Source organism: Topomyia yanbarensis, chromosome 2, assembly GCF_030247195.1.
Source record: "Topomyia yanbarensis strain Yona2022 chromosome 2, ASM3024719v1, whole genome shotgun sequence".
NCBI classification, from domain to species: domain Eukaryota; kingdom Metazoa; phylum Arthropoda; class Insecta; order Diptera; family Culicidae; genus Topomyia; species Topomyia yanbarensis.
In genome coordinates, this window is record NC_080671.1 from 40,817,900 (window position 1) to 40,842,734 (window position 24,835).

The 24,835-nt window shown below is 36.5% G+C and overlaps 1 protein-coding gene across 1 annotated transcript; it reads right to left on the reverse strand.

The window, feature by feature from the left end:
• Positions 1-2,622: 2,622 nt before the first annotated feature.
• On the reverse strand, positions 2,623-24,244 carry LOC131679444 (uncharacterized protein DDB_G0290301-like). Its single transcript, XM_058960173.1, has 2 exons — positions 24,143-24,244; positions 2,623-3,816 (listed from the first exon to the last, which is right to left on the reverse strand). The coding sequence occupies exons 1-2, from the start codon at positions 24,242-24,244 to the stop codon at positions 2,623-2,625; spliced, it is 1,296 nt and encodes a 431-aa protein (XP_058816156.1).
• Between the last annotated feature and the right edge of the window lie 591 nt (positions 24,245-24,835).

Below are 24,835 nucleotides of genomic sequence, written 5' to 3' on the forward strand. Positions count from 1 at the left end.
GCTTGGTAGGATAGTGTAGTGGGATTCGGTGTTTAACTGTGTATCTAATTATCCTACCTAAACCTAAAACGTATTTTGTTTTGAACCGTTCATCTTTCGTTGGGGCAAATTAGTTCTATTGTTTCGCAGTCTAAAAGTGTATGTCAGTAAATAGAGCAAGCTTGCAATTTCTTCCTGTTTGTCCTAGTTCCATCCGATCATCGACAGTTGCAAAGACTTCAGACTCAACTTAACAACGCACCGATAGGCGGGAAAGAGTGCTCTAAGCAGACTGGACTGTCAACTAGTCGCTTCTTCTTTATGCTGATATGGTACATTTTTTTTTTGTTTAGCTCTCCATTTGGATTTAATGATTATTTTTCTTTGTTTTATATTTTCTTTTCCTTTAGCAGTAATTAAGGTGCAGTGACCATGACAACGTGATTTCGTCTTTAACATTCGAGTTTTAGTGAAACTTTCCGGGATTGAACTATTTCTTCACTTGGCACAGGATCACGACTGGTGTGACATAGTTTGGTCTTTGCTTGGCAATCCTTCGCAGAAATTGCCACTCATTTCCGTCGCGTCGTCGACGGGAAATCGCTCACTCAACAGTGTTCGTGAATGGTACTTTTTATGTTTATTAATTACCACTTAAATTATAGTCAACTTTACAATTTGGTTTACTGTACTATTTGAAAATTCATAGAATTTCGTAAATATTCCACCAGCAACACTTTTCAGGGGGAAACCTTACTAGTGGGTCAGCGACTGTGACTGGCAGCACTGTTCTCGCTATTGGCTGTCATTCTTTTTTGTGTGGGTCCTTCACTTTTCGATAGGACCCAACCTAAACTCGCACCCACTGAGTTTCCCGCTTGAAAAAGTTAAATTTTCGCTGATTTTTCTGGTTTTATGGGAAACGGTCAAAATATTTTTTGTTTGTTTTGTTTTATCTAATCACTTTCGTTCTTATTTGTTTTCAATTAACTACCTCTTACTTATTAATTGATTTAAATTGTATCTCCCCGTTTGTGCTTTCATGTTCGTAATTTAATGCCTCAATTGTTTCAAGCGCCTCTTCTCACTGCGGTTTTACGTCCTGCGTCTCTCCCTCGTGCAGCTGTTGGATCCTAATAGGGAAAACTTTTACTGATTCTGCTAATTATCTGCAACTACGTGTCATCTAAACTATCGAAATTCGAAGCTAAACTAAGTCGATAACGTACCACGTTTTGAAACTATAATTCTGCTACCGAGCATTCCTATTTGTTACAACTAAACGAGAGCCTGTTTGGGAACGAAGCTGCAAAAATAGCAAATAATCCCGGTTTCAAGTAGTTAAGCACTCCGTCACTATGGGTTTTTAACGAATTTCGACTGGTTACGTTAATTGATTTTTTTTATATTCGACATTTGATCCCAGTATTGTGCGGTACATGAACTCTGTTTCGATGTGGGTTACGAGAATGGATAAAAGATGCCTTTTATGCATGCTTAATTTAAATTTGCAATAGCTATCTAAATCTAACGTTTTTGAAGAAATCACTCTAGAATTGAAGTTTTGGCAGGTTTTTCACAGTGTTGAATTCGTTTAGAAAGGGCAAAACGGAAAGTGGAATAATTCTAACATTTCAATACCCATTTCAGAAGTTTTATCAGAAAATTAATTAATTTGAACGTCCATAGCTTCCGTTGTACTGAAACTCGAACTTCGTCCTAGATTAAATGTGTGGGACATCCAAAAGATCTATCTGATTTTGGAGGGATTATAAATACAGGGTGTCCTTTTTTATAAACCGTACCCGAATAGAAATGTACAATAACAAAACCATGATTTTCACTGTGACAGTACAGTAATTTTACAATAATTTAAAGTAAGTTCTAGTGTTATGCTACAATACAAAAAACAATAAACTTTAACGTTTCTACAGTAAATTACAATGTGAAATCAACTTTTACAGTAAAAAAGGGTGGTGGTTATGTATCTTAACATTGAAAAAATCGCTTTTTCTCCATACATTTTTTTTCGAAAACAGGAAATTTCAATGTGGATTTTCTGTATCAGTTTTTTGCTGAACATTCTTGATTCTCTTGATTCTCTTGATTCTCTTGATTCTCTTGATTCTCTTGATTCTCTTGATTCTCTTGATTCTCTTGATTCTCTTGATTCTCTTGATTCTCTTGATTCTCTTGATTCTCTTGATTCTCTTGATTCTCTTGATTCTCTTGATTCTCTTGATTCTCTTGATTCTCTTGATTCTCTTGATTCTCTTGATTCTCTTGATTCTCTTGATTCTCTTGATTCTCTTGATTCTCTTGATTCTCTTGATTCTCTTGATTCTCTTGATTCTCTTGATTCTCTTGATTCTCTTGATTCTCTTGATTCTCTTGATTCTCTTGATTCTCTTGATTCTCTTGATTCTCTTGATTCTCTTGATTCTCTTGATTCTCTTGATTCTCTTGATTCTCTTGATTCTCTTGATTCTCTTGATTCTCTTGATTCTCTTGATTCTCTTGATTCTCTTGATTCTCTTGATTCTCTTGATTCTCTTGATTCTCTTGATTCTCTTGATTCTCTTGATTCTTTTAATTCTATTGATTCTCTTGTTTCTCTTGATTCTCTCGATTCTATCGATTCTTTTAATTCTCTTGATTCTCTTGATTCTCTTGATTCTCTTGATTCTCTTGATTCTCTTGATTCTCTTGATTCTCTTGATTCTCTTGATTCTCTTGATTCTCTTGATTCTCTTGATTCTCTTGATTCTCTTGATTCTCTTGATTCTCTTGATTCTCTTGATTCTCTTGATTCTCTTGATTCTCTTGATTCTCTTGATTCTCTTGATTCTCTTGATTCTCTTGATTCTCTTGATTCTCTTGATTCTCTTGATTCTCTTGATTCTCTTGATTCTCTTGATTCTCTTGATTCTCTTGATTCTCTTGAATCTCTTGAATCTCTTGATTCTCTTGATTCTCTTGATTCTCTTGATTCTCTTGATTCTCTTGATTCTCTTGATTCTCTTGATTCTCTTGATTCTCTTGATTCTCTTGATTCTCTTGATTCTCTTGATTCTCTTGATTCTCTTGATTCTCTTGATTCTCTTGATTCTCTTGATTCTCTTGATTCTCTTGATTCTCTTGATTCTCTTGATTCTCTTGATTCTCTTGATTCTCTTGATTCTCTTGATTCTCTTGATTCTCTTGATTCTCTTGATTCTCTTGATTCTCTTGATTCTCTTGATTCTCTTGATTCTCTTGATTCTCTTGATTCTCTTGATTCTCTTGATTCTCTTGATTCTCTTGATTCTCTTGATTCTCTTGATTCTCTTGATTCTCTTGATTCTCTTGATTCTCTTGATTCTCTTGATTCTCTTGATTCTCTTGATTCTCTTGATTCTCTTGATTCTCTTGATTCTCTTGATTCTCTTGATTCTCTTGATTCTCTTGATTCTCTTGATTCTCTTGATTCTCTTGATTCTCTTGATTCTCTTGATTCTCTTGATTCTCTTGATTCTCTTGATTCTCTTGATTCTCTTGATTCTCTTGATTCTCTTGATTCTCTTGATTCTGTTGATTCTCTTGATTCTCTTGAGTCTCTTGATTCTCTTGATTCTCTTGATTCTCTTGATTCTCTTGATTCTCTTGATTCTCTTGATTCTCTTGATTCTCTTGATTCTCTTGATTCTCTTGATTCTCTTGATTCTCTTGATTCTCTTGATTCTCTTGATTCTCTTGATTCTCTTGATTCTCTTGATTCCCTTGATTTTCTGAATTCTCTTGATTCTCTTGATTCTCTTGATTCTCTTGATTCTCTTGATTCTCTTGATTCTTTTGTTTCTTTCGATTATTTCAATTTTTCGATTTTTTATGTTCTCTTGAGTCTTTTTCTTATTTTTTTGATTTTCATGATTTTCTTGGTTATTCTTATCTTCTTGATTCTCATGTTTCTCTTCATTTTCTTGACTGTCGTGTTTCTCTTGATTAATTCGATTTTCTTAAAGTTTGTGATGCACTTAAATCTTTTATTCTCGTGATTCTCTATGATTCTCTTATTTTACTGAAATCTCTCGATTATTTTTATTTTATCGATTTTTTTAACTCTTTTGTTTGTTTGGGTGCTCCTGTTTTTTTTTCTCGATCGTCCTGATTCTTTTGTTTCTCTTGATTCTTATCAATCGCTCGAGGTTTTTGGTATTCTTGATATTATTGCCGTGTTTGATGGGCTTGATTCCCTTGATTCTTTTTATTCAATTCCTCGCAAATTATTAAATTTTGTTGACCTTGATCTTCTTGATTTTCTTGAGTTATTTCAATATCTGCATTTTCTTGTATTGTGTCTTGAGCGTCATAGTTCCCTGAAATTTCTTGATTTTATTGGTAGTTTTCTTGAATCTAAAAAGTTCTCTGGGTTCAGATGTCTGTTTTAGTTATGTTAAAACTCAGATTTTAAGCTTCAGAATCCCCTTTTTAGTTTTCAGATTTCAGATGTTGGATTTCGGATTTTGAATTACTGATTTCGGATTTCAGATTCCGTACTTCAGATGTCAGTTTTCCAATTTCAGAATGCAGATCTCAGATCCTAGTTTTCAAAATTATTTAGATTCTTTTTATTCTATCGTAGGAGTACTTTCCAGTATTAGCCCTAGTAATAATTGAGGTTATATGGCATTCTTGAATACCTTCTCAAAACTTAAAATGCACTTGTAGTGTGCGATAAAACTAGAATTGCTACTTGGGTGGGTACTACAAAAACGCCCATTCTTTTAATTCTGAGTATACCCCCTCCCCTCGCTTATTATGACAGTTGTTAAAGTGAGTATTCCGGGGTTATATTTCGGCTGAGCAGTCTACGGGGTTTTTTAGAACGAAAAACATTTTTCTTTGTCCAACGTTTCGATGCAGGTCAGCATCATCTTCAGGGGATAAATGATTTGTTTCGTTCCATGTTCAGTGGCTTTTTAAAGATCGTTTGCTAATCGTCGTTTTGCAAAGGGACGGTAGTTCGTACATTGGTATCCTCCTATTTGGTTCTAAATAAATTTAGAACCCCCGTCACAACTTATTAGCTTTAAAAAGCCACTAAACGTGGAACGAAACAAATCATTTATACCCTGAAGGTGATGCTTTCCCGCATCGAAACGTCGGACAAAGAAAAACGATTTTCGTTCTAAAAACCCCCGTAGACTGCTAAGCCGAAATATAAACCTGGAACATCTACGTCACAGTCGATATCTTTTTTCAAACTGTTAAAGTATCAAAAATTTACTTTTATAATACCGAATTTATTTTTATAATACCGAATTTCACACCATGTGTACAATTTTTCACCCCACTTCGATTCAAGTTTTTGCAATTGGCACTGATATAAGGGCAAAATATAATAAATACCGTTGAAATAGCACTCGGAAAATTACAGCTCACACCTTTTTAAGAAAGCAATATTAATAATTGAATGGAATACATCAGTTTTTTTCAGAAAAAAAATCCTTGAAGTTAGGATTGTGGGATATTTTGTGTCAATTTTTGCTTTATGTCTCAAACCTTTGCGATCATAGTCAGACTGCGAGAAGATGGAGTTCTAGTGCGTTTTGTCATGCATATATCTCATTTATTCTTCAATTCATTTTTTTTTTCATCGAATGCACCTTGTTGAAGCGTGTAATAATGAAAAGCAAGTTTAAACCTCGATGTGGTCAAACTGTGTTGCTGTAGACTTTTTGAAATGTCTAGTAAGATCATCAATTCGCGAAGTGATCGAAGTAATCGTTGAAGGTGAACATTAAGCTTAATCTAGCAGAAGTTAATTCTACCATCTACCTCATGAGGTGCTAATTATGTTTGAACATTAGGCAAACAGAATAACTTAGGCAAACAGAATAACGTAAAACGGGTTACCGAATGTAATGAAAATATAGCATTCCAACATAATATTATATGGAGGATGACACCATTGAAGTAAAGTTACATGACCTTACACCACGCACTAATGCTAGCGTTATCAAACAACACATGTAAAAATATGCAGAAGGGGATACCGTTAGGAAAGATACGTGAAAAATGCCGTCCCAGGTCTTCGTGAAAGCGTGTGTGTTAAGAGTGCTTGCTGCAAATCCCACCCCCTCTTATCTGACCGTTCAAAGCAAATCAAGCCAAGGTGTTACGTATAGTCAGCAAACATTGGTCGTGCACCCAGGGCTGGTTCCTATATTCAAATTCTGTGATCAGCTGCTACACCTTGGAAAACCTAGCGCAGAGGCTGCTAAGGGAATTCCATCTGTTGCGACCAAGACCGGTACATAGTTATCGAATGCTAAAATTGTATATGTTTGTTCTCAGTACTATAACCTATGTAAGGCCCATCTTGCACAGTAAATGCAGCCGGAAAATGAGCCGAAGTTTTGGCTGGTTCTACTTAGTATTCCGACTTCAACAATATAACCGTTTCTAAATAGAATCGGTTATGTCACAGGAGCATAAATACTAACTAGACCCGCCCCGAATTTCGACTCATTTTGCAATTGCACTGAACTGGGTACCAGCACATTTGAGAAAACCAAAATTAAACAGCGGCATACATTTACTGATAACTGATGTTCCCGTCAAGTTTTCAATGCATATCTTCTTAGATAAATCGCCAAGTAGCTACTTCCCAGTCAAACCTGTTTCGGAACCGGTTCGGAATCCTGAAAGGATTCAGTTCAAATGCGACAAGGTTTCGGAGTCGGCTGCTACATTCGAGCTAGAATCCATTAGGGATTCCTAACCGATTCCGGAATGGTTCGACTGGGTTGTCGCTAGAAGACGCTACGATCGGTCTGGAGACTTCCAGCAATCGGTAAAAGGACCTTGTGAACGAACTTGGATACAATGGTTGATGACGTATGCGAACTTGAGTGCGATGGCGGTTTGTAATATATTTTTATTCGTGTAGTTCCACATGCTGTTCGAATAAAAAATTCTAGCTTGTTCTGTTCTTCCCCACCTATATCTGGTACTGAAACTACAACCATTTACGAAAAAAACAAAATTCAAACTGAGTTTATTTATTGAGTGTTTGACAAGTTTAACTCTCGATTTCAAATGACATCAGCAAATAGCAACTTGCAACCAGCTGGCGCTACGATCGGTTTATAAAAATCCATCAATCGCAAAACTGGCCTTACGTTCAAAGTTGTGTACAATAAGGAAACACGCATGCAAACTTGAGTGTAGCAGTCATTTGAAACGTGTTATCATTTAAATTTTTTCGCAGTTTCTTTATGCTGAAACTGGCTACCCCAAAACACCGAAGCATCCTGAAATATTTCTATAAACAATAACGATTGCTAGTGTTTTTTTTTTTCAAATAAACGACAGAATATTTCACTGTTTTTTTTAGCGCTTCACCACAGTCGTTCGAATTTGGTCCGGAACGAATCGCCTCGTTTTACTTTTGATTGTTCCGTTCGATTTACAATTTTCCTTATTCTCGTTCTGTAATGAATTTAAGACAACACCAAGCTGTTTTCGTTCAAAATGTGTGCAGCTACAGACAACAGACGCAAAACGAAGATTCTGAGCTTCATTGTTCATCGAATAAGTGTTTGGATTAGATGTGCATACAAATTTCGTAATGTTCTTTCGAGTTATTCTGGAACAATTCGTAACAATCTTTCTTAAGACTGCGCACTACCCACTGAACTGGACTCCGCACTTTCGAAGTGCGAGTAATCGAACTGCTACTGAAAACTGCGAGCAGTCAAAACACATGTATTTCAAGTGATGGATATGGTATTCTAATAGACAGACCAGTTGAACAAACTAGTCTAGGAGCAAAATGTAAGAATGTTAAGTGCACAGTGCAATTAAAATCCGATTTGTATTACCCCAAGTAATATTACCTACCCTAATATCCAATTGGAAATGATTCTCAAATTAAAAATCACATTTGTATGCATTTCCGTATTCCTCATGATCACCATATGCAGCAATGGTCGCCATATGTCCCAATGGAAATATCAAAGCATTTTAATAAGTTTATCTAATTGAAGTTTATAGATGCTAAAAATTATGGAATTAGCTAGAAAAAAGACTCAAGAAAATAATTGTGCCCCTAATTTATACCTATATATTTGTTTAGATTGGCGAAAGTATCTAAGCAGTCTTATTAAACATTAACAGGTGGCACGTGATTTTAAAACTACACAACTAATGCCTCATTCTGACAGGACATCCTCAACACTATTTCAAACAGTTCGTAAGATTCAACCGATCCCAGCGCAAACTCCCTGTCAACCTACAGCCAATTTAACTTTCAGCCAACGATAAATATCTTGCCAATGTCAAACCACTGATTTTTTTTTGTAAGAATATATAAAATGGTGCGGAAATTATGTCTCGAACTGCCCTCCATTGAGCCCGAATGGACGGCAGTTGCGCTCTGGATAATGACGTCCATTTTGTGTGTGCCCCTTAATTCTACTATTTACAAGAAATTTCCAAACGTTTGGTTAACTCCGCTCGAACTTCATCCCCGGTTTTTGGCTACCGGTTTGCGAGTGTTTTGCGCTGGAACGGTATGAACCTTAAACAGGGCTGAGAAATTATCCCACTCAGACTTTAATGTTTTAGATACCCTCATAGGTCGCTAATGAGTTGAAAGATAAGCTATTGAAAGTATTTGTCTGCTACTCGTCAAAACCATTCTGAAAATACTCATGTTGATTGAGTTGTAGAGAATCTCGCTAAGCCGGAAGTTCTTGGATTTCAAAACGGCATTTCAAAACGGCGTCAAAATCAATTTCTGGCACCTACTCTTCAAGACCATTCCGAAAATACCCATATTGATTGGGTTATAGCGATTTCACTAAACCAGAAGTCTCCATCTTTGATTTCATAATGGCGTCAAAAATCAATTTCTGACACCTACTCTTCAAGACCATTTCGAAAATACCCATATTGATCGGGTTATACCGAATTTCGCTAAACCGGATGTCGCCATCTTGGATTTAAAAACGGCGTCAAAATCAATTTCTGGCACCTACTCTTCAAGGCCATTCCGAAAATACCCATATTGATTGGGTTATTGCGAATTTCGCTAAACCGGATGTCGCCATCTTGGATTTAAAAACCGCGTTAAAATCAATTTCTGGCACCTACTCTTCAAGGCCATTCCGAAAATATCCATATTGTTGGGGTGTGGGCCATAAGGAGTCTTGCAGACCCGTCTCTTCCATCTTTCCGAAATTTTTTTCGGAAAAAGTCTAAGTCTGAAAAGGACAAAAGGATTTTTTTGCCAAAACCGCGTTAATTGGAAAATCCGCGTAAAAAAACCGCATTAATTGGAAAATCCGCGTAAAAAAACCGCGCAAAAAACCACGTTAAAAAACCTGGGTGTACATGAAATAGTATTCAATCACGCTAAAGTGACTGACTGTAACTCAGTAGGCCTAGAAAAACTCGTATGCATTTTTAGAACAATAGTTACAAACAGTTCTTGAATTATATGTCTTAATCACATCTTGTTACCTTCGTTCTAGAATGATTTCCGATAACGATTCCAACATTTACCGTTTATTTCAATGAACGTCGTAGTTCAGTAGATTCATCCTCACCGTCTATTCAACGTCTTCTTTGTATCTACACTTATTCAAAATATAAGTATATAATTATCCTATACATAAAATGACTCATTCGTTTTCTGGCTAAAGAAAAAATCTTCGATCCCATTTGAACTAGAATGAAGTTGTTCCTCAGAGAAAAAAAACGAAGATTCTGAGCTTCATTGTTCATCGAATAAGTGTTTGGATTAGATGTGCATACAAATTTCGTAATGTTCTTTCGAGTTATTCTGGAACAATTCGTAACAATCTTTCTTAAGACTGCGCACTACCCACTGAACTGGACTCCGCACTTTCGAAGTGCGAGTAATCGAACTGCTACTGAAAACTGCGAGCAGTCAAAACACATGTATTTCAAGTGATGGATATGGTATTCTAATAGACAGACCAGTTGAACAAACTAGTCTAGGAGCAAAATGTAAGAATGTTAAGTGCACAGTGCAATTAAAATCCGATTTGTATTACCCCAAGTAATATTACCTACCCTAATATCCAATTGGAAATGATTCTCAAATTAAAAATCACATTTGTATGCATTTCCGTATTCCTCATGATCACCATATGCAGCAATGGTCGCCATATGTCCCAATGGAAATATCAAAGCATTTTAATAAGTTTATCTAATTGAAGTTTATAGATGCTAAAAATTATGGAATTAGCTAGAAAAAAGACTCAAGAAAATAATTGTGCCCCTAATTTATACCTATATATTTGTTTAGATTGGCGAAAGTATCTAAGCAGTCTTATTAAACATTAACAGGTGGCACGTGATTTTAAAACTACACAACTAATGCCTCATTCTGACAGGACATCCTCAACACTATTTCAAACAGTTCGTAAGATTCAACCGATCCCAGCGCAAACTCCCTGTCAACCTACAGCCAATTTAACTTTCAGCCAACGATAAATATCTTGCCAATGTCAAACCACTGATTTTTTTTTGTAAGAATATATAAAATGGTGCGGAAATTATGTCTCGAACTGCCCTCCATTGAGCCCGAATGGACGGCAGTTGCGCTCTGGATAATGACGTCCATTTTGTGTGTGCCCCTTAATTCTACTATTTACAAGAAATTTCCAAACGTTTGGTTAACTCCGCTCGAACTTCATCCCCGGTTTTTGGCTACCGGTTTGCGAGTGTTTTGCGCTGGAACGGTATGAACCTTAAACAGGGCTGAGAAATTATCCCACTCAGACTTTAATGTTTTAGATACCCTCATAGGTCGCTAATGAGTTGAAAGATAAGCTATTGAAAGTATTTGTCTGCTACTCGTCAAAACCATTCTGAAAATACTCATGTTGATTGAGTTGTAGAGAATCTCGCTAAGCCGGAAGTTCTTGGATTTCAAAACGGCATTTCAAAACGGCGTCAAAATCAATTTCTGGCACCTACTCTTCAAGACCATTCCGAAAATACCCATATTGATTGGGTTATAGCGATTTCACTAAACCAGAAGTCTCCATCTTTGATTTCATAATGGCGTCAAAAATCAATTTCTGACACCTACTCTTCAAGACCATTTCGAAAATACCCATATTGATCGGGTTATACCGAATTTCGCTAAACCGGATGTCGCCATCTTGGATTTAAAAACGGCGTCAAAATCAATTTCTGGCACCTACTCTTCAAGGCCATTCCGAAAATACCCATATTGATTGGGTTATTGCGAATTTCGCTAAACCGGATGTCGCCATCTTGGATTTAAAAACCGCGTTAAAATCAATTTCTGGCACCTACTCTTCAAGGCCATTCCGAAAATATCCATATTGTTGGGGTGTGGGCCATAAGGAGTCTTGCAGACCCGTCTCTTCCATCTTTCCGAAATTTTTTTCGGAAAAAGTCTAAGTCTGAAAAGGACAAAAGGATTTTTTTGCCAAAACCGCGTTAATTGGAAAATCCGCGTAAAAAAACCGCATTAATTGGAAAATCCGCGTAAAAAAACCGCGCAAAAAACCACGTTAAAAAACCTGGGTGTACATGAAATAGTATTCAATCACGCTAAAGTGACTGACTGTAACTCAGTAGGCCTAGAAAAACTCGTATGCATTTTTAGAACAATAGTTACAAACAGTTCTTGAATTATATGTCTTAATCACATCTTGTTACCTTCGTTCTAGAATGATTTCCGATAACGATTCCAACATTTACCGTTTATTTCAATGAACGTCGTAGTTCAGTAGATTCATCCTCACCGTCTATTCAACGTCTTCTTTGTATCTACACTTATTCAAAATATAAGTATATAATTATCCTATACATAAAATGACTCATTCGTTTTCTGGCTAAAGAAAAAATCTTCGATCCCATTTGAACTAGAATGAAGTTGTTCCTCAGAGAATCGGACATAAACATTTGAATAAAAATACGTAACAAATTACCATCGCACTCAACTATTGCATTGTGAATAACCACTGCAACCAAGCTTGTACGCAACATCGCGTATGCCAATTGTGTCGTTAACCCTGTCAAAAAAAAATGCGGACGAACATGGTCAGGCGATTTAAAAAGTTTGACGTTTGACTCAACTCGCCTGTGCTAATTGCCCCTCGGAACAAATGCAATTTTCGAATGCGATTTAAACACAATTTCAATACTTAGACAAATTTTCTGGCGGCTGAAATGGACTTGGTTGTTTTTCGCGTTTTTTCAAACATGGCGGTTCATGTTTCGCTTAAGCTTGGAATTGTTTTTTGAAGAATTGGTATGTTTTCACTTGTACTTTGTTTGTCTAGTGCTCTTCATTTAGCCAACGAATGTGGGAAATTGTGGAATCGTGTGTACTAGGGTTGTGGTACCGGTAATACCGGTACCGAAAATCCCGGGAATACCGACCCATTTTTGGTACCGCAATACCGGTACTGAACAAAAGCCAGTACCGGTATTTTCGGTACTATACAATTTTTTATGACAAATATGTTAACTCTGCAGGGGGATCTGGTTCCAAATATCGGTCTGCAAGATAACGTTTAATAATATTAATTTTCGTTCTAGATAAATCGTTGAGATATCATCTTTGTGTGGGAATGAGGTTGGGTCATCATCATAATAATTCTGTAAATTAAAGTTTTATTAGCGACATTCTGATTGGTTTCCATTATTCACTTATCTATAAAAGAACGAACAGCGATTTAGTAGCTAACAGTTTTAGACTTGGTGAACTGCTTCGAATGGGGCAATTTTTAATTATTGGTGATCTGAAAATTCAGCAAAACTCCATAGTTTACAGGAAAGCAAGGAGCCTTGATATGCATTAGAGAATAGTAGGCAAACGACATAAACGTCGAAACCATTTTTCAGAAAAGCAAGAGAGGAAATGCGATTAACCTGCTCGGATTTACTGCCATTCTCGCTTTGATTTACTGTTGTTAATAGGGTTTCATACATTTACCATCTGTTCAAGTCGACGAAAGTCGCACCAATTAGCAGTTATTGATTTCAAAGTGGCCTAGATTTCGAAATAAAAGAAGGTGCTCTATACGAAAAATATCTTCTGTGAAATGAGTCTTGCCATTCCGAAGTAATTAAAAACAATAAACATATTTTTTGATCAGCGCAAATCAATCATCTTAGAATAAGATCAGCAGTTTGAGCATTCAATTTCAGTTTGAAGCATTTTTCGATTTTTTTAAAAAAATATTCGAGTACCGGTACTTTACCGGTACTACCGGTACTGAGGGCTTCAGTACCGTAGTACCGGTTCTCGCCAAAAAGGGTCGGTACTGCGAACCCTAGTGTGTACGTATAGTAGAACAAGATCTCTGACCTAAAGTCTTAATGAACGTCAGATTGTGATAAGTTTTGAAGTGCAATACCAATTTCACTATTGATTCTTTCTATAATTTGGTGGTGATTACCTAGTATACTGGTAAGTATATGTGAGTAGATAATGAATCCGAAAATAAGCATTCATTTTAATTTTCATATTGGGCAATTTTTGGCGATTAAATGGCTCCCCGTTAGCCAGCAACTTGCCCTTTTTGACTGGGTAAGCCATATGCTGTTTTCGATTTTTTCCGATGCAGCTAACGTTAAGGATACGTAGCCGAACTTTTTTTCATTTTTTTGAACGTAAAATAAAAAAAAATGATTTTTTCAAATTGAATTATTACGACCTGGATCCCTATCCTTTTGCGTGTTTTTTAGAATGTGTTTTTTAGAAAATCAATTAAAAATCCTTCTGACGTTTTAAAGATTGTTCCTATAAATTGTTATATTAACAAAGATGAGCTCTATCGGTTTATGAAATAAAAAGAGAATTTTATTCTTCATGTAATGACCTAGTTGTCAGATGTCTGGTGGCCGATCATAGCACCAGCTAGCGACCAGTTGCTACTTGCTGATGTCATTTAAAAACGAAAATTTGTGTACTCTTAGTAACTAGGAATTTTAAAAGAAATTCTACCTGTGTAGTATTAGATTACCTGAAAGTTTAAAAGAGCTTTGTTCGTGCACTGACTGAGAGCATTCTGAATGTGGAAACGATGTTTCGCTTAAAAACTAATGGAAATTTTCTGTCAAGAAGGACCACACAAAGTTAAAGTTTTGTGTACTCTTAATTCTGATCCGAGAAACCATTTTTTATTTCGATTATAAAAATTTTAACCTTAGGGTCATTCACCTCTTTTTTCGGGTCAGAAAAATGCCTTTTAGAAAATTTTCTAACTCTATGTGCGGGGTTGGGAATCGAAACCAGGTGCGTTGCGTACAAGGTCATCGATTTTCTCCGCTATGTTCGCCCCTCTTAATAACCATTAAATTTAAAGTTATGACTTAAAAATTCTATGTGAAAAGTGAGACTACTTCAACATATCTCGTTCAACAAAACAAATCATATAAAATCTAATATCAGGAATATTTTGTCCACTAGTGCAAATAGATAGCAAGAAACAATATCCTAAAAGGTCTATCATGTCTTACTATTACGCTAACATAAAAAAGGACAAAGTTCACCTATTTTCTATTCGACTATACTGCTACCTGGTGGTGAGTTCGTCAGTGAATCGTCAATATAATAAGTAGGTTAAAATTTAACAGCACTATCGTCAGCGATGTCAAATCTGTAAAAATCTCCATAGATCTCTGGATTTTAAGGTTTTCTGCGGATCTTCGATAAAATCTGCGACAATGCATTTTTTCCACGAAAACTACGGATTTATCTCCGGCCCACTTTTGAAAAAGAATTCCTACAATAATCCACGGATGCATGTCTAGGGAGAAAACATAATAATTCAACATAAGTCTTAGAATGAAGAATCTGCAAAAGCACGTCGAGCGATAATATATGCGAGTAATCGAAAATTCAACTTGAAACAAACTTAGCTGCTTTATAAAACAACCTTTCCTTAAGTTCTATTCCTTTTGTTTAAACAGTTGTTTGACACAAGTCGATGCGTTAGGTTAACAGAGCCGTTGATCTAAGATATGTTTATATGATGTAAACATATTAAATTAAAACGAGCTTTAATGGTCGTCCATCAGATCTGTGCACACAGTCTGACAAATGTTTTGTCGTTCGCTTCGCAGTGGCTCGGGCAGAAACAAAAAGTTTACTGAGTATAGTGACCATTGTCCATTTGTGTCGGTGCTAGGCAATCAGTGAGGACAGAGATGGATGAAAACAAATTTTAAAAAATCCTTATGGACGCGAAATATTGTTAGCCTATCTACATTTTTTTTTCAATCTAAAGTCAGGGCCGTCTTAAGACTATGTGGGGCCCCTGGGCACTCTTGAGCTAGGGGGCCCTAAAATTGAACAGGTATAAACAGCTGTAGTAATAGGATGATCAAAAGATTTCCAGCTTTATGGTACCGTTTACCCTGAGACTCTTTTCCAAATTTAAGCCAAATCAGTCAACTGTGTTGGCATTACTTTAAAAATAAAGTGGGATTTAAATTATGCTAAACACAAAGACGATTTCAGGTTTCCACAACCAAGTGTCGTTGCCGATGTCCAAATATCGTCATGGACTTATTAGCTATGGTATAGTATTCCCAGGCGGTGTTATCTGATCTTCATATTTGGAAGACGTCGTTTGAGGATGAAGGGTGCCTCCAAAAAGTAGGAGGAATGGTGGGATAGGGTGTGTTGAACGTCCATTATTGGAACATTATCCAGCGCAGCATACATACTCCATAATGTGCAACCATAACGAAGCACACTGTGGTTCATAATTTCTGAAATACTTCATAAATATATAACATAAATGTAGCTCGCACACGTTCAGTTGCATTGATTCGTTTGATGTTGTTGCTGGTATGATAGCTTCTTGATGTTCCTGATGTTTCATAAAGCGGAGTCGACTTCCGACTTTGGAAAAAAGCCACATTTTGGGAACCGCGTGAATCGTCTTCCCGAGCAAATACTCATGGGTTCAAACACCACATACCCCTTTGGAAAGACCTTAAACATGGTCTGTGCCAAAATTCTCAACCATCAAGACACCACAAAACGGTCTCAGTAACCCATAAATATACCAACATATGGTATTTTATATGGGATCTACCGGACCATGGTGATGGTGTTTTCATGGGTTGAAACTATTTCAAACACCTATGTCAAACCCCATGAGCATGGGGGTATTATGAGGTTTGCGTTTGCTCGGGTTAGGATTCGTTCATTTTGTTCGCATTCCTTTCTGTCGAAATGGAAATAACGGTTCTTTGAAAAATTGTTTTTTTTTGCATGCTCACTATTCGATATAAGAAGTGTTCAATACCTTAGTTGTAACATAAAGCTTGTTTAAAATTGCTTTCAAAATGACTCACAAGATTACTCGAATCTATCAATATGATCGGTACAATTCGTTTTAATATCAGTAATGTAAAACGGTCGAAATATAAAAGATATCGAGTGCACGTGGCCGCAATGCCTTTTGTCCAAAAACTGAGGTTTTGAATTTAGCTAGGAGAACTGCTTGTGGGAGGCACCATACAAGAATATTAATAAAAAAAATTGCACTACCAAATATTCGAAGTTCTTCAAATATCCTCAAACGTACGCACACTTGCCCTGACCCATTCATTGAAATCTAGGGGAAATCCAGGGTTGATATGTGTAAACACTTCCAAAAGAGCTTTTTTGTGGATTTCATGACGTTTGTCTTCATGATGGTTTAATTTTCTTTAGATAAGGTGGATGCATTACAGAACAACATTACTGGTATTGTATCAGTCTACCCGATCAGAACGACATAACAGAAAATTATCAAATTTGTATCTCATGTTGATATTTATTATTCACTGTGTTATTTTTGTGATATCCCAATCATCAAGGCAAGCAAACTTATATCAAGACTATATCTTCTGGTGATATCATTGAACTGCTAATATGATTTTAATGTACGCATATAACGATGGTGTTATAATATATTACATATTCTTTCACAATTATTATTGATTGCTAACTTAAACTGTAAAGCGGGCAAATGACCAGTTGGTTAAAGCCCCAATAAACAAATCAATCAATCAACTGTGAATGATTGTTATATTACACAAATGACTGTCTATTTGCTAATACGCTGAAGCCTCTTTTTATGCGTATATATTCAACTTTTTAAAGCAAATTTTCGATGTTTTTATTGATTTCCTTATATTTGCGTTTTCTACATGGATATTCAAAGTTCCACTATTTTGAGAATAGATAAGTTTTAGATGCAAGTGGTCTGAAAACTTGAAAATTTGGTTCATTTTGTAGAAAGTTAAAAAAAGGAATAATGCGACCTGTTCAAATTGTTGAAAGATTAATATTTGTGAGTATGCTGCATAAAGCTATCAACATTCCAAAATGGCCTAGAAATCTCTGAATATATACATATCCCAGCTGGTATTATTGTTTGCTGTTACAATTTAAATGTGTTTTAGATAGTGCTTGAAATAGCTAAAAACTTTACTGTAAAAATATTGAATAATTTCCTCCTTAAAACTAAATAAAATTTAGAAAAGAAAATGTATTTTTGAAAACTTGAAATATTTCAAAATTCGTCACACCGAAGAATCCTCAACAATTTCTCGACTTTTATGATTATCTGTTATAATATTCGCAGTTGATAGATTGAACTATTGTAAAAAATTGTATTTCTGCGAATTTATTAGATATGAGATTATTGTATTGGTTTGCTTAATCTTCCCCATATTAAAAATGCCAATAAGCAAACCCTGAAAACGACTTTACTTGCAGTCTCAAAACGCAAGCCTCAAAACTTTGGTATTTGTTTCTTTGAATCTATGTCGTATTCTCCGTAAAATAATGTAGGTAAATTATCCGCTCAATGTTACCATATCGCATCGACATTATATCTAAAAATCGTGTAAATCATGTTAACATACAAGAGTAGCATCGAAGCGCACTATTCAGAATCTAAAAATAGCCCCACATTCCTAATCTGAAAAGATATTATAAAGTTATCCAGTCTATCGTAATATAGGCAGCTGTAGTAGTGAGTAAAACTGCATGAAAACAAAGCGTATGACACAAGGAAAACAAACAGTCCTTAGGCTTTGGCAAAGTTCAATGTGTGCGTTCTGGAAACAAGATGCATCTATAATCGTTTTGCCCTTGACGTATTCGAGGAATATTATGCTAACATTCAACATCAGTCGAAAGCAACGTCGTTGGTCCATGCAGGTAACATCCACATAAAACTCAGAATACCCAGGTTCAAATCGCTATAATCCACAAATAACCGTCAGCGTGTCATATATTCGTAATAACAATCATTTGCACGCTAATTTCGTTGATACTATACAATAGGTAATAAAATCTATATTGGCAGTGGGGGAACTTAACAAAATTTGTTATAATTCTGATAGAAGCCTATCACAGGTTGTCATATTTTTGATATATACTAGAAGAATTTCTGTTATGTTTTCTGTTATTTTACCAACTAACGAGACCAAAGTTATAACAAAACTTGTTATCATAACAAAGTAACTCAGTCTGTAATAATTTTGTTATTTCTTTCTGATCGGGTAGGACTGACCAGACAAAATGAAACATGCCAAATCCGACCAAAAAGTGTCGAGTCTTCGTAAGACCTCAAGAAGGCATGTGGAATGTTTTACACTTTCGAGTACAAGTCAACTGCGTAATTTATGCTTGGCGCATGTTTTGCTCAACAATTCCACTCAAGACAAAGCCGTGAATCAAAATTCAGTTTGCAACTGAGGATGAATATGAACTGAAATTAACCGAATGAATGCGTTGCACCGAGCGAATGAAAGACGGACGAGGCAAACAACTGAAATATTCCCTTTAGCTCGCCGGACATGAATTGAATTTTGTTCTTCTTTCTAGTTCACCCGGGCATTTCAATATTTCACTCTGATGGAAAACTGTGCTTTGGAGTCCCGAAGAAAAAAAAAACATCAGCTATAATCGACAAAAACATCTAGACTTCAACGCGCAAAGCTTAACTACAGACAAATGTTCAACCGACAACGACGGCTAAACAAGACTACATCCAATACATTTACAACAGCACCTCCAAACAAGAAGCAGACAACACCTAGAAACCCAAGTAACAATAGAGGAATTCCACGAAGATCCGTCCGAAAATCTTTAAAATCGTGACCGACCATCTTAGATTCCAATGAAACTTTACACGTTTCACCGTCATGCAAGACTAAATATTTTCCACAGGTAATAAGATTATTTTGACTCAAGAGCAAGTTTTCAAAAGGGCGTAAACGTTTCTACGTGTATGAATTTCAAATTTTTTTTGTTCGATTACTGTATTTTATACAGCAAAACTATCTGAGAACGAGTTACAGGGAATGAATACTTCTATCCGAAAAATATATACACTGAAAAAAATGTTGTGTCATTTTTCAAAAAAAACAAAAATTTATGATAAAAATTTAAATTGCGAAAAAACCCATTTTTTTAATTTTTTATATTTTGTTACCAAAATCCTAAAGAGATAAGAAATATTTTGAATGTGATTGCATGATGGAGAAAAAATCGGTAAAAAAGTTTTTCTAACAATAACTTCGTACATGTTTTTAAATTTCATACTAATAGACATACAAAATTGTAATTCTATTACAGAATATAATTCTAAGCACCATTTAAAATCAAAATGCATTTAACAAAAATATTCCAAAATGCGATAGTTTTCGAGATATTTGAAATTTTGCTCCTTCAAAAACAATTAATTCGTGTAATTATGCTCTTTTTAAAAGTTATTCGCGTTACCCCATCAAAAAATGTCAAAAATTTAATGTTTATCGTTTTAAAGACGTAAAAGCAACTTTTTAGTGTATTTGGATCCTGGAGAAGCTTTCAATAAAAAAGTTTTCCTAACAACAACTTTTGACATTTTTTTATAATTCTTACTATTTGCAGTCAGAAATACAATTTTCTTTTTGAATATGATTTTAAACGCCATTTTAAATCGAAATGCTCTTAACAAAAATTTTCTAAAATGTAGTAGTTCTCGAGATATTTTAACTTTTATTTTAACAACACAACTATTTTGTTTTATTACGACCTTTTCATAAGTTGGTCGCATTTCTCCATCAACAATAATAGGTTTTTCAAAAGGCCCGTAAACTTTCCTGCAACTTTCTCTTTGACATCAAGGCGATATTGTGAAACATTTTAAAGTTACATGAAAACAACCAACATATGATTCAGCTATATAGTTTAATCAACAGACCCTATGGTTGAAATATATTTTGGTTGCTTTCATGTAACTTTCAAATGGTCTTTAAAACGATAAACATTAAATTTTTGACATTTTTTGATGGGGTAACGCGAATAACTTTTAAAAAGAGCATAATTACACGAATTAATTGTTTTTGAAGTAGCAAAATTTCAAATATCTCGAAAACTATCGCATTTTGGAAGATTTTTGTTAAATGCATTTTGATTTTAAATGGTGCTTAGAATTATATTCTGTAACAAAATTACAATTTTGTATGTCAATTAGTATGAAATTTAAAAACATGTACGAAGTTATTGTTAGAAAAACTTTTTTACCGATTTTTTCTCCATCATGCAATTACAATCAAAATGTTTTTTTTTCTCTTTGGGTTTTTGGTAACAAAATATAAAAAATTTAAAAAATGGGTTTTTTCGTAATTTAAATTTTTATCATAAATTTTTGTTTTTTTTGAAAAATGACGCAACATTTTTTTCAGTGTATATTTTTTTCGGACAGAAGTATTCATTCCCTGTAACTTATTCTCAGATAGTTTTGCTGTATAAAATACAGTAATCGAACAAACAAAAATTTGAAATTCATGCACGTAGAAACGTTTACGCCCTTTTGAAAAATTACTCTTGTATCCAAATATTCCAATTGCCAGAGAATATCATGGAGATTCATACAGCGAACACACCTGCAAAGTTTCGTTCGAATCAACGATGGTCATATTTTGCGGTCGGCCGATTTCTCATGGAATCCCTCAATAGAGGTTTTGTGGTAGTTTTTAGCCACTCATAAACCTTAGATTGCACTTGAAGCGTGATATAAAACTTCAATTGTTACTTCACGAAGGCTTCACGACCGTAGTCAGAAATTAAAAGAAAGAATTATTTGTTTTTTGTTAAATTATTCTGGATGACCGTAAGGCATTTCTAAAAATGCCCCATCGCCACGGAAAAAATCTTCACACGCAATGGTTCCTGACCAACATGTGCAAAGGGCGTAAGTGCAAATGAGAGTCTCTCTTCGTTTACTTTTTCTTCCATTAATTACTCGGTCGTTTTTACCTTTGCTGCTTAACTCTTAGCATAATCCGCTAGGCGAAATCAGAGTCTTTCGTTATATACTGAAAAAATGTTGGAAAGTTTTATGATGAAGCCATCGATAATAATCGAGAGAGAAAGTAAACACAGACAAACTCTGCACTTACGCACTTTTCACGTGTTGGTCTAGAGTTAATTGCGCACTCAGGATTCAATAGTGACAAATTAATGTCGTTTTTGCTTGATGCGAAAATGAGTCAGGTTCTAAACCAAACTGCTGGCAAATGTATGAACTGGCAGCGGTTGGAGTCGGAACCGGACTCAGTTTCAGAGTCAAGAAAAAACGCCATAAAAAGTTCTTTATATTTATTTGTTAAGTATATTAATATTGAGATTAAAAACGATAAGGCCGTTGACAACAACGGAATCCCGTTCGAACATCTCAAAGCAAGGAGTGAGCGGTAGTACGAAGCAATCCACTGGATGATCGAGATGACCTGGGTGGAAGAAGGAATAGCTTCTGATTGGTTGAATAGTCTCATACCCAATCTACAAAACAACCCTAAACTAAAGTGTAGTTCTCCTCTGAGTACCCTGTTCTGTATAACAGACTGCTCCCGCTGGCTAAATTGTTTGACGGTTAATACCAAAACAGACGATTTACGGTGGACCAGATGTTTATTCTACGGTACAACTCGCGGGCTCGCCATCTGTTGGTGGATTTTAAGGCAGTGTGCGATTCATTGAAACGAAACGAACTGAACAGATAATGCTTCGGATTTTCCCAGAAAACGACTGGGTAAAAATTTAGCGGCGGAGAAAGATTACGTTGGATCGATCGAAGCCAAGCGATGCGCTTTCAAAGTTATTGTTCGATATAGCGATCGAAGGTGTAATACCATTTTTCAGCAAAAGAACGGAACTAGAATCACAATATGCTTCGTGGGTTCGTGGACAATAGTATTGGCGTTGAATCTCGTTGCTAAAGGGTGGCCCACATCGAATTGCGTCGCGGGAAAAAATGCTATAGAAAATAACCTATTGGGTATTTTTTCTTGAAACTGTGGGTAGAAGTAGTTTAGAGTGTATTGTTCACACTGAATTTTTATTGCTGTTAGTTTTTTGAAAATTGGATGAAATGGCGTCACCCGAAAAGCCCCGCCGCGAATTGATTTTGCGCAAGTACCTGGAACATCCTCAACTCTCTCATCGGGACATCGAAAAACAACTCGGAATCTTGCAGTCAACGGTGACTCGTGTGATTAAACGTTACTACCACACTCTGAGCATCGAACAGAAGGAGAAAAGCGGTCAGAATGTATGTACCGTTAGTGATCAGGATCACAAGCGTGTAGTGAAAGCTTTTACGCGGAATCCCATTACTTCGGGTAGGAATTTGGTCCAAAAGTTGAATCTGTCCAAGTCTTTAGTTCAGAGAGTCAAGGACCGGGAGGGACTGTAATCGTACAAAGTGCAGAAGGTTCCAAATAGTGACGAAAGGCAAAATACGATGGTAAAGTCACGAGTCTGGAAACTGTACACCCAGATGCTGAAGAAGCCTCATTGTCTCATCATGGATGATGAGACTTACGTCAAGGCGGACTTCCGGCAGCTTCCCGGGCTACTGTTCTTCACCGCCCAGCACAGGTTTGATGTGCCGGAGGAATTAAGAAACCAGTAACTTTTAAAGTTTCACAATAAATACATGGTTTGGCAAGCGATCTGCTCATGTGGAAAACGGAGTGCGCCTTTCGCGACTACCGGAACTGTAAACGGGGAGATCTTCCACAAGGAGTACCTACAGAAGCGTCTACTTTCTTTGTTGAAGCAACACGAGGGCCCCACGATTTTCAGGCTGGATCTAGCTTCGTGCCGCTATTCAAATGTTGTCCTGGAGTGGTACGAAACCAACGGGGTCACTTTCGTACCCAAGGACATGAACCCCCCAATGGCAATTACGAAGCAAGCAGGCACTACCGAAGCATCCCAAGGAGTTCAAATCTCAGGCAGGCATGAATAAAAAGTGGGTTTCCGTACAGAAAGAGCTGCAGCCAGATGTTGTACTCATGAGTGGAATTAAGCGTAAGGTGCGAGCGTACGGTTATGGTATTGAAGTTGAATGAAATCAATATGCCAAAAGCTTACTAATAGGCTATATTTTATTGTCTGAAAGTTTGAAAAGTATCGGTCACTAGGTAATTTTCTACAGCGTTTTTTCAGTGATGCAATTTGATGTGGGACACCCTTTAATATTAAGAAAATTTCTGACACTACTCGGGTAACCAATAAACCTGAAAATGTGTCTTAACGCTATTTTAAATTTGTAGAGTACTACATATCAATTCATTGATAAATACAACTTCAACTCGGAGTTAAGTTTTGACACACAATCCCTAAAAGGGATAAAAAATTATTTGGGATTCTTTTGTTTCTAATTTTTGTGCACAGTAAATCTACGCAAATAATCTGGCATCGCTGGTAGATTGATTTACGGCAACCATGGCGAAAGCAGTGAAGCAACTACGTTCGATGGTTTGTGATTACCTCCGACTCCACCCTTCAGCGAAGAAGTATGTCATATTGACGCTGTGTATCGGCCGATGAGAGCATTGAGTGCAGGCCGAGTTCCGTATGACGAAATCCTTCCGCGCCTTGAGTCGCGAGGTCGGTGCGACTAGCCAGATAGTCAGGAAGTATTTGGTTAACATACATATTGTCATAACGAAGCGCATGGTGCTTGTCAAGGAATTCTTCCCTGTCAAGTGTAACGTGGTTGTGATCATGGACGACTAGATGTGCCTGACGCTCGACAGCAATGTCCTACAGGGGCCGTCTTTTTGACGTCCTCCATGAACGAGGTGACCAGCAACGTACGTTTCCCACACGAAGTTTCCAAAGAAGATCCTTTTTTGGTTCAACAATTAGTGCGAAGCAGATGTCGAAGCCGATCTTCTTTTCTTTGAAACTTTCGGTCATTGGGGAAGTGTAAAATACGAAGTGCTTACCAGAAGTTGCGACCTTCATTCAGTAACATCACCCAAAGGAGGATGTCATGTTCTGGCCGGATCTGGCCTTAGCATATTACACGAAGCGGTTACTCTAGGAGAGTGTTTGAAGATCCCAGTCGTCCCCAAGAGCGCCAACATGCCCAACGGGTGCTAGTTGCTCCCAATTAATAATTCCTGGGCGAACCTGTAGCGGTGGATCGAATCTATTCGAACAATTCCATGGAGAAAAACGTGGGGAAACGGCTGATTGGCTACGAAGCCCTTAAACGAAGATGTAAGACTCAGCAAGCAAACTTCGTAGTTCCGCTGCGATGCGTTGCGAAGCACGATGCTATTCGTAGAGTGCACACTAACGATTATCATGTTGCCTATAGGAAGACTAACTCATCTTGCTTGTGAGAAGAATGAACATTATCTCTTTTGAGTCCATGAGAATCGCCATTGCCGGCTTCGACAGTCTTCACCGATGCTTAGGCTAGATTCGGAAATGTTGATGTGATACCTACTTAAAGGGATACAGGATTGTGGTCTAGGATTCGCCACAAGCAGGCAGAACTCA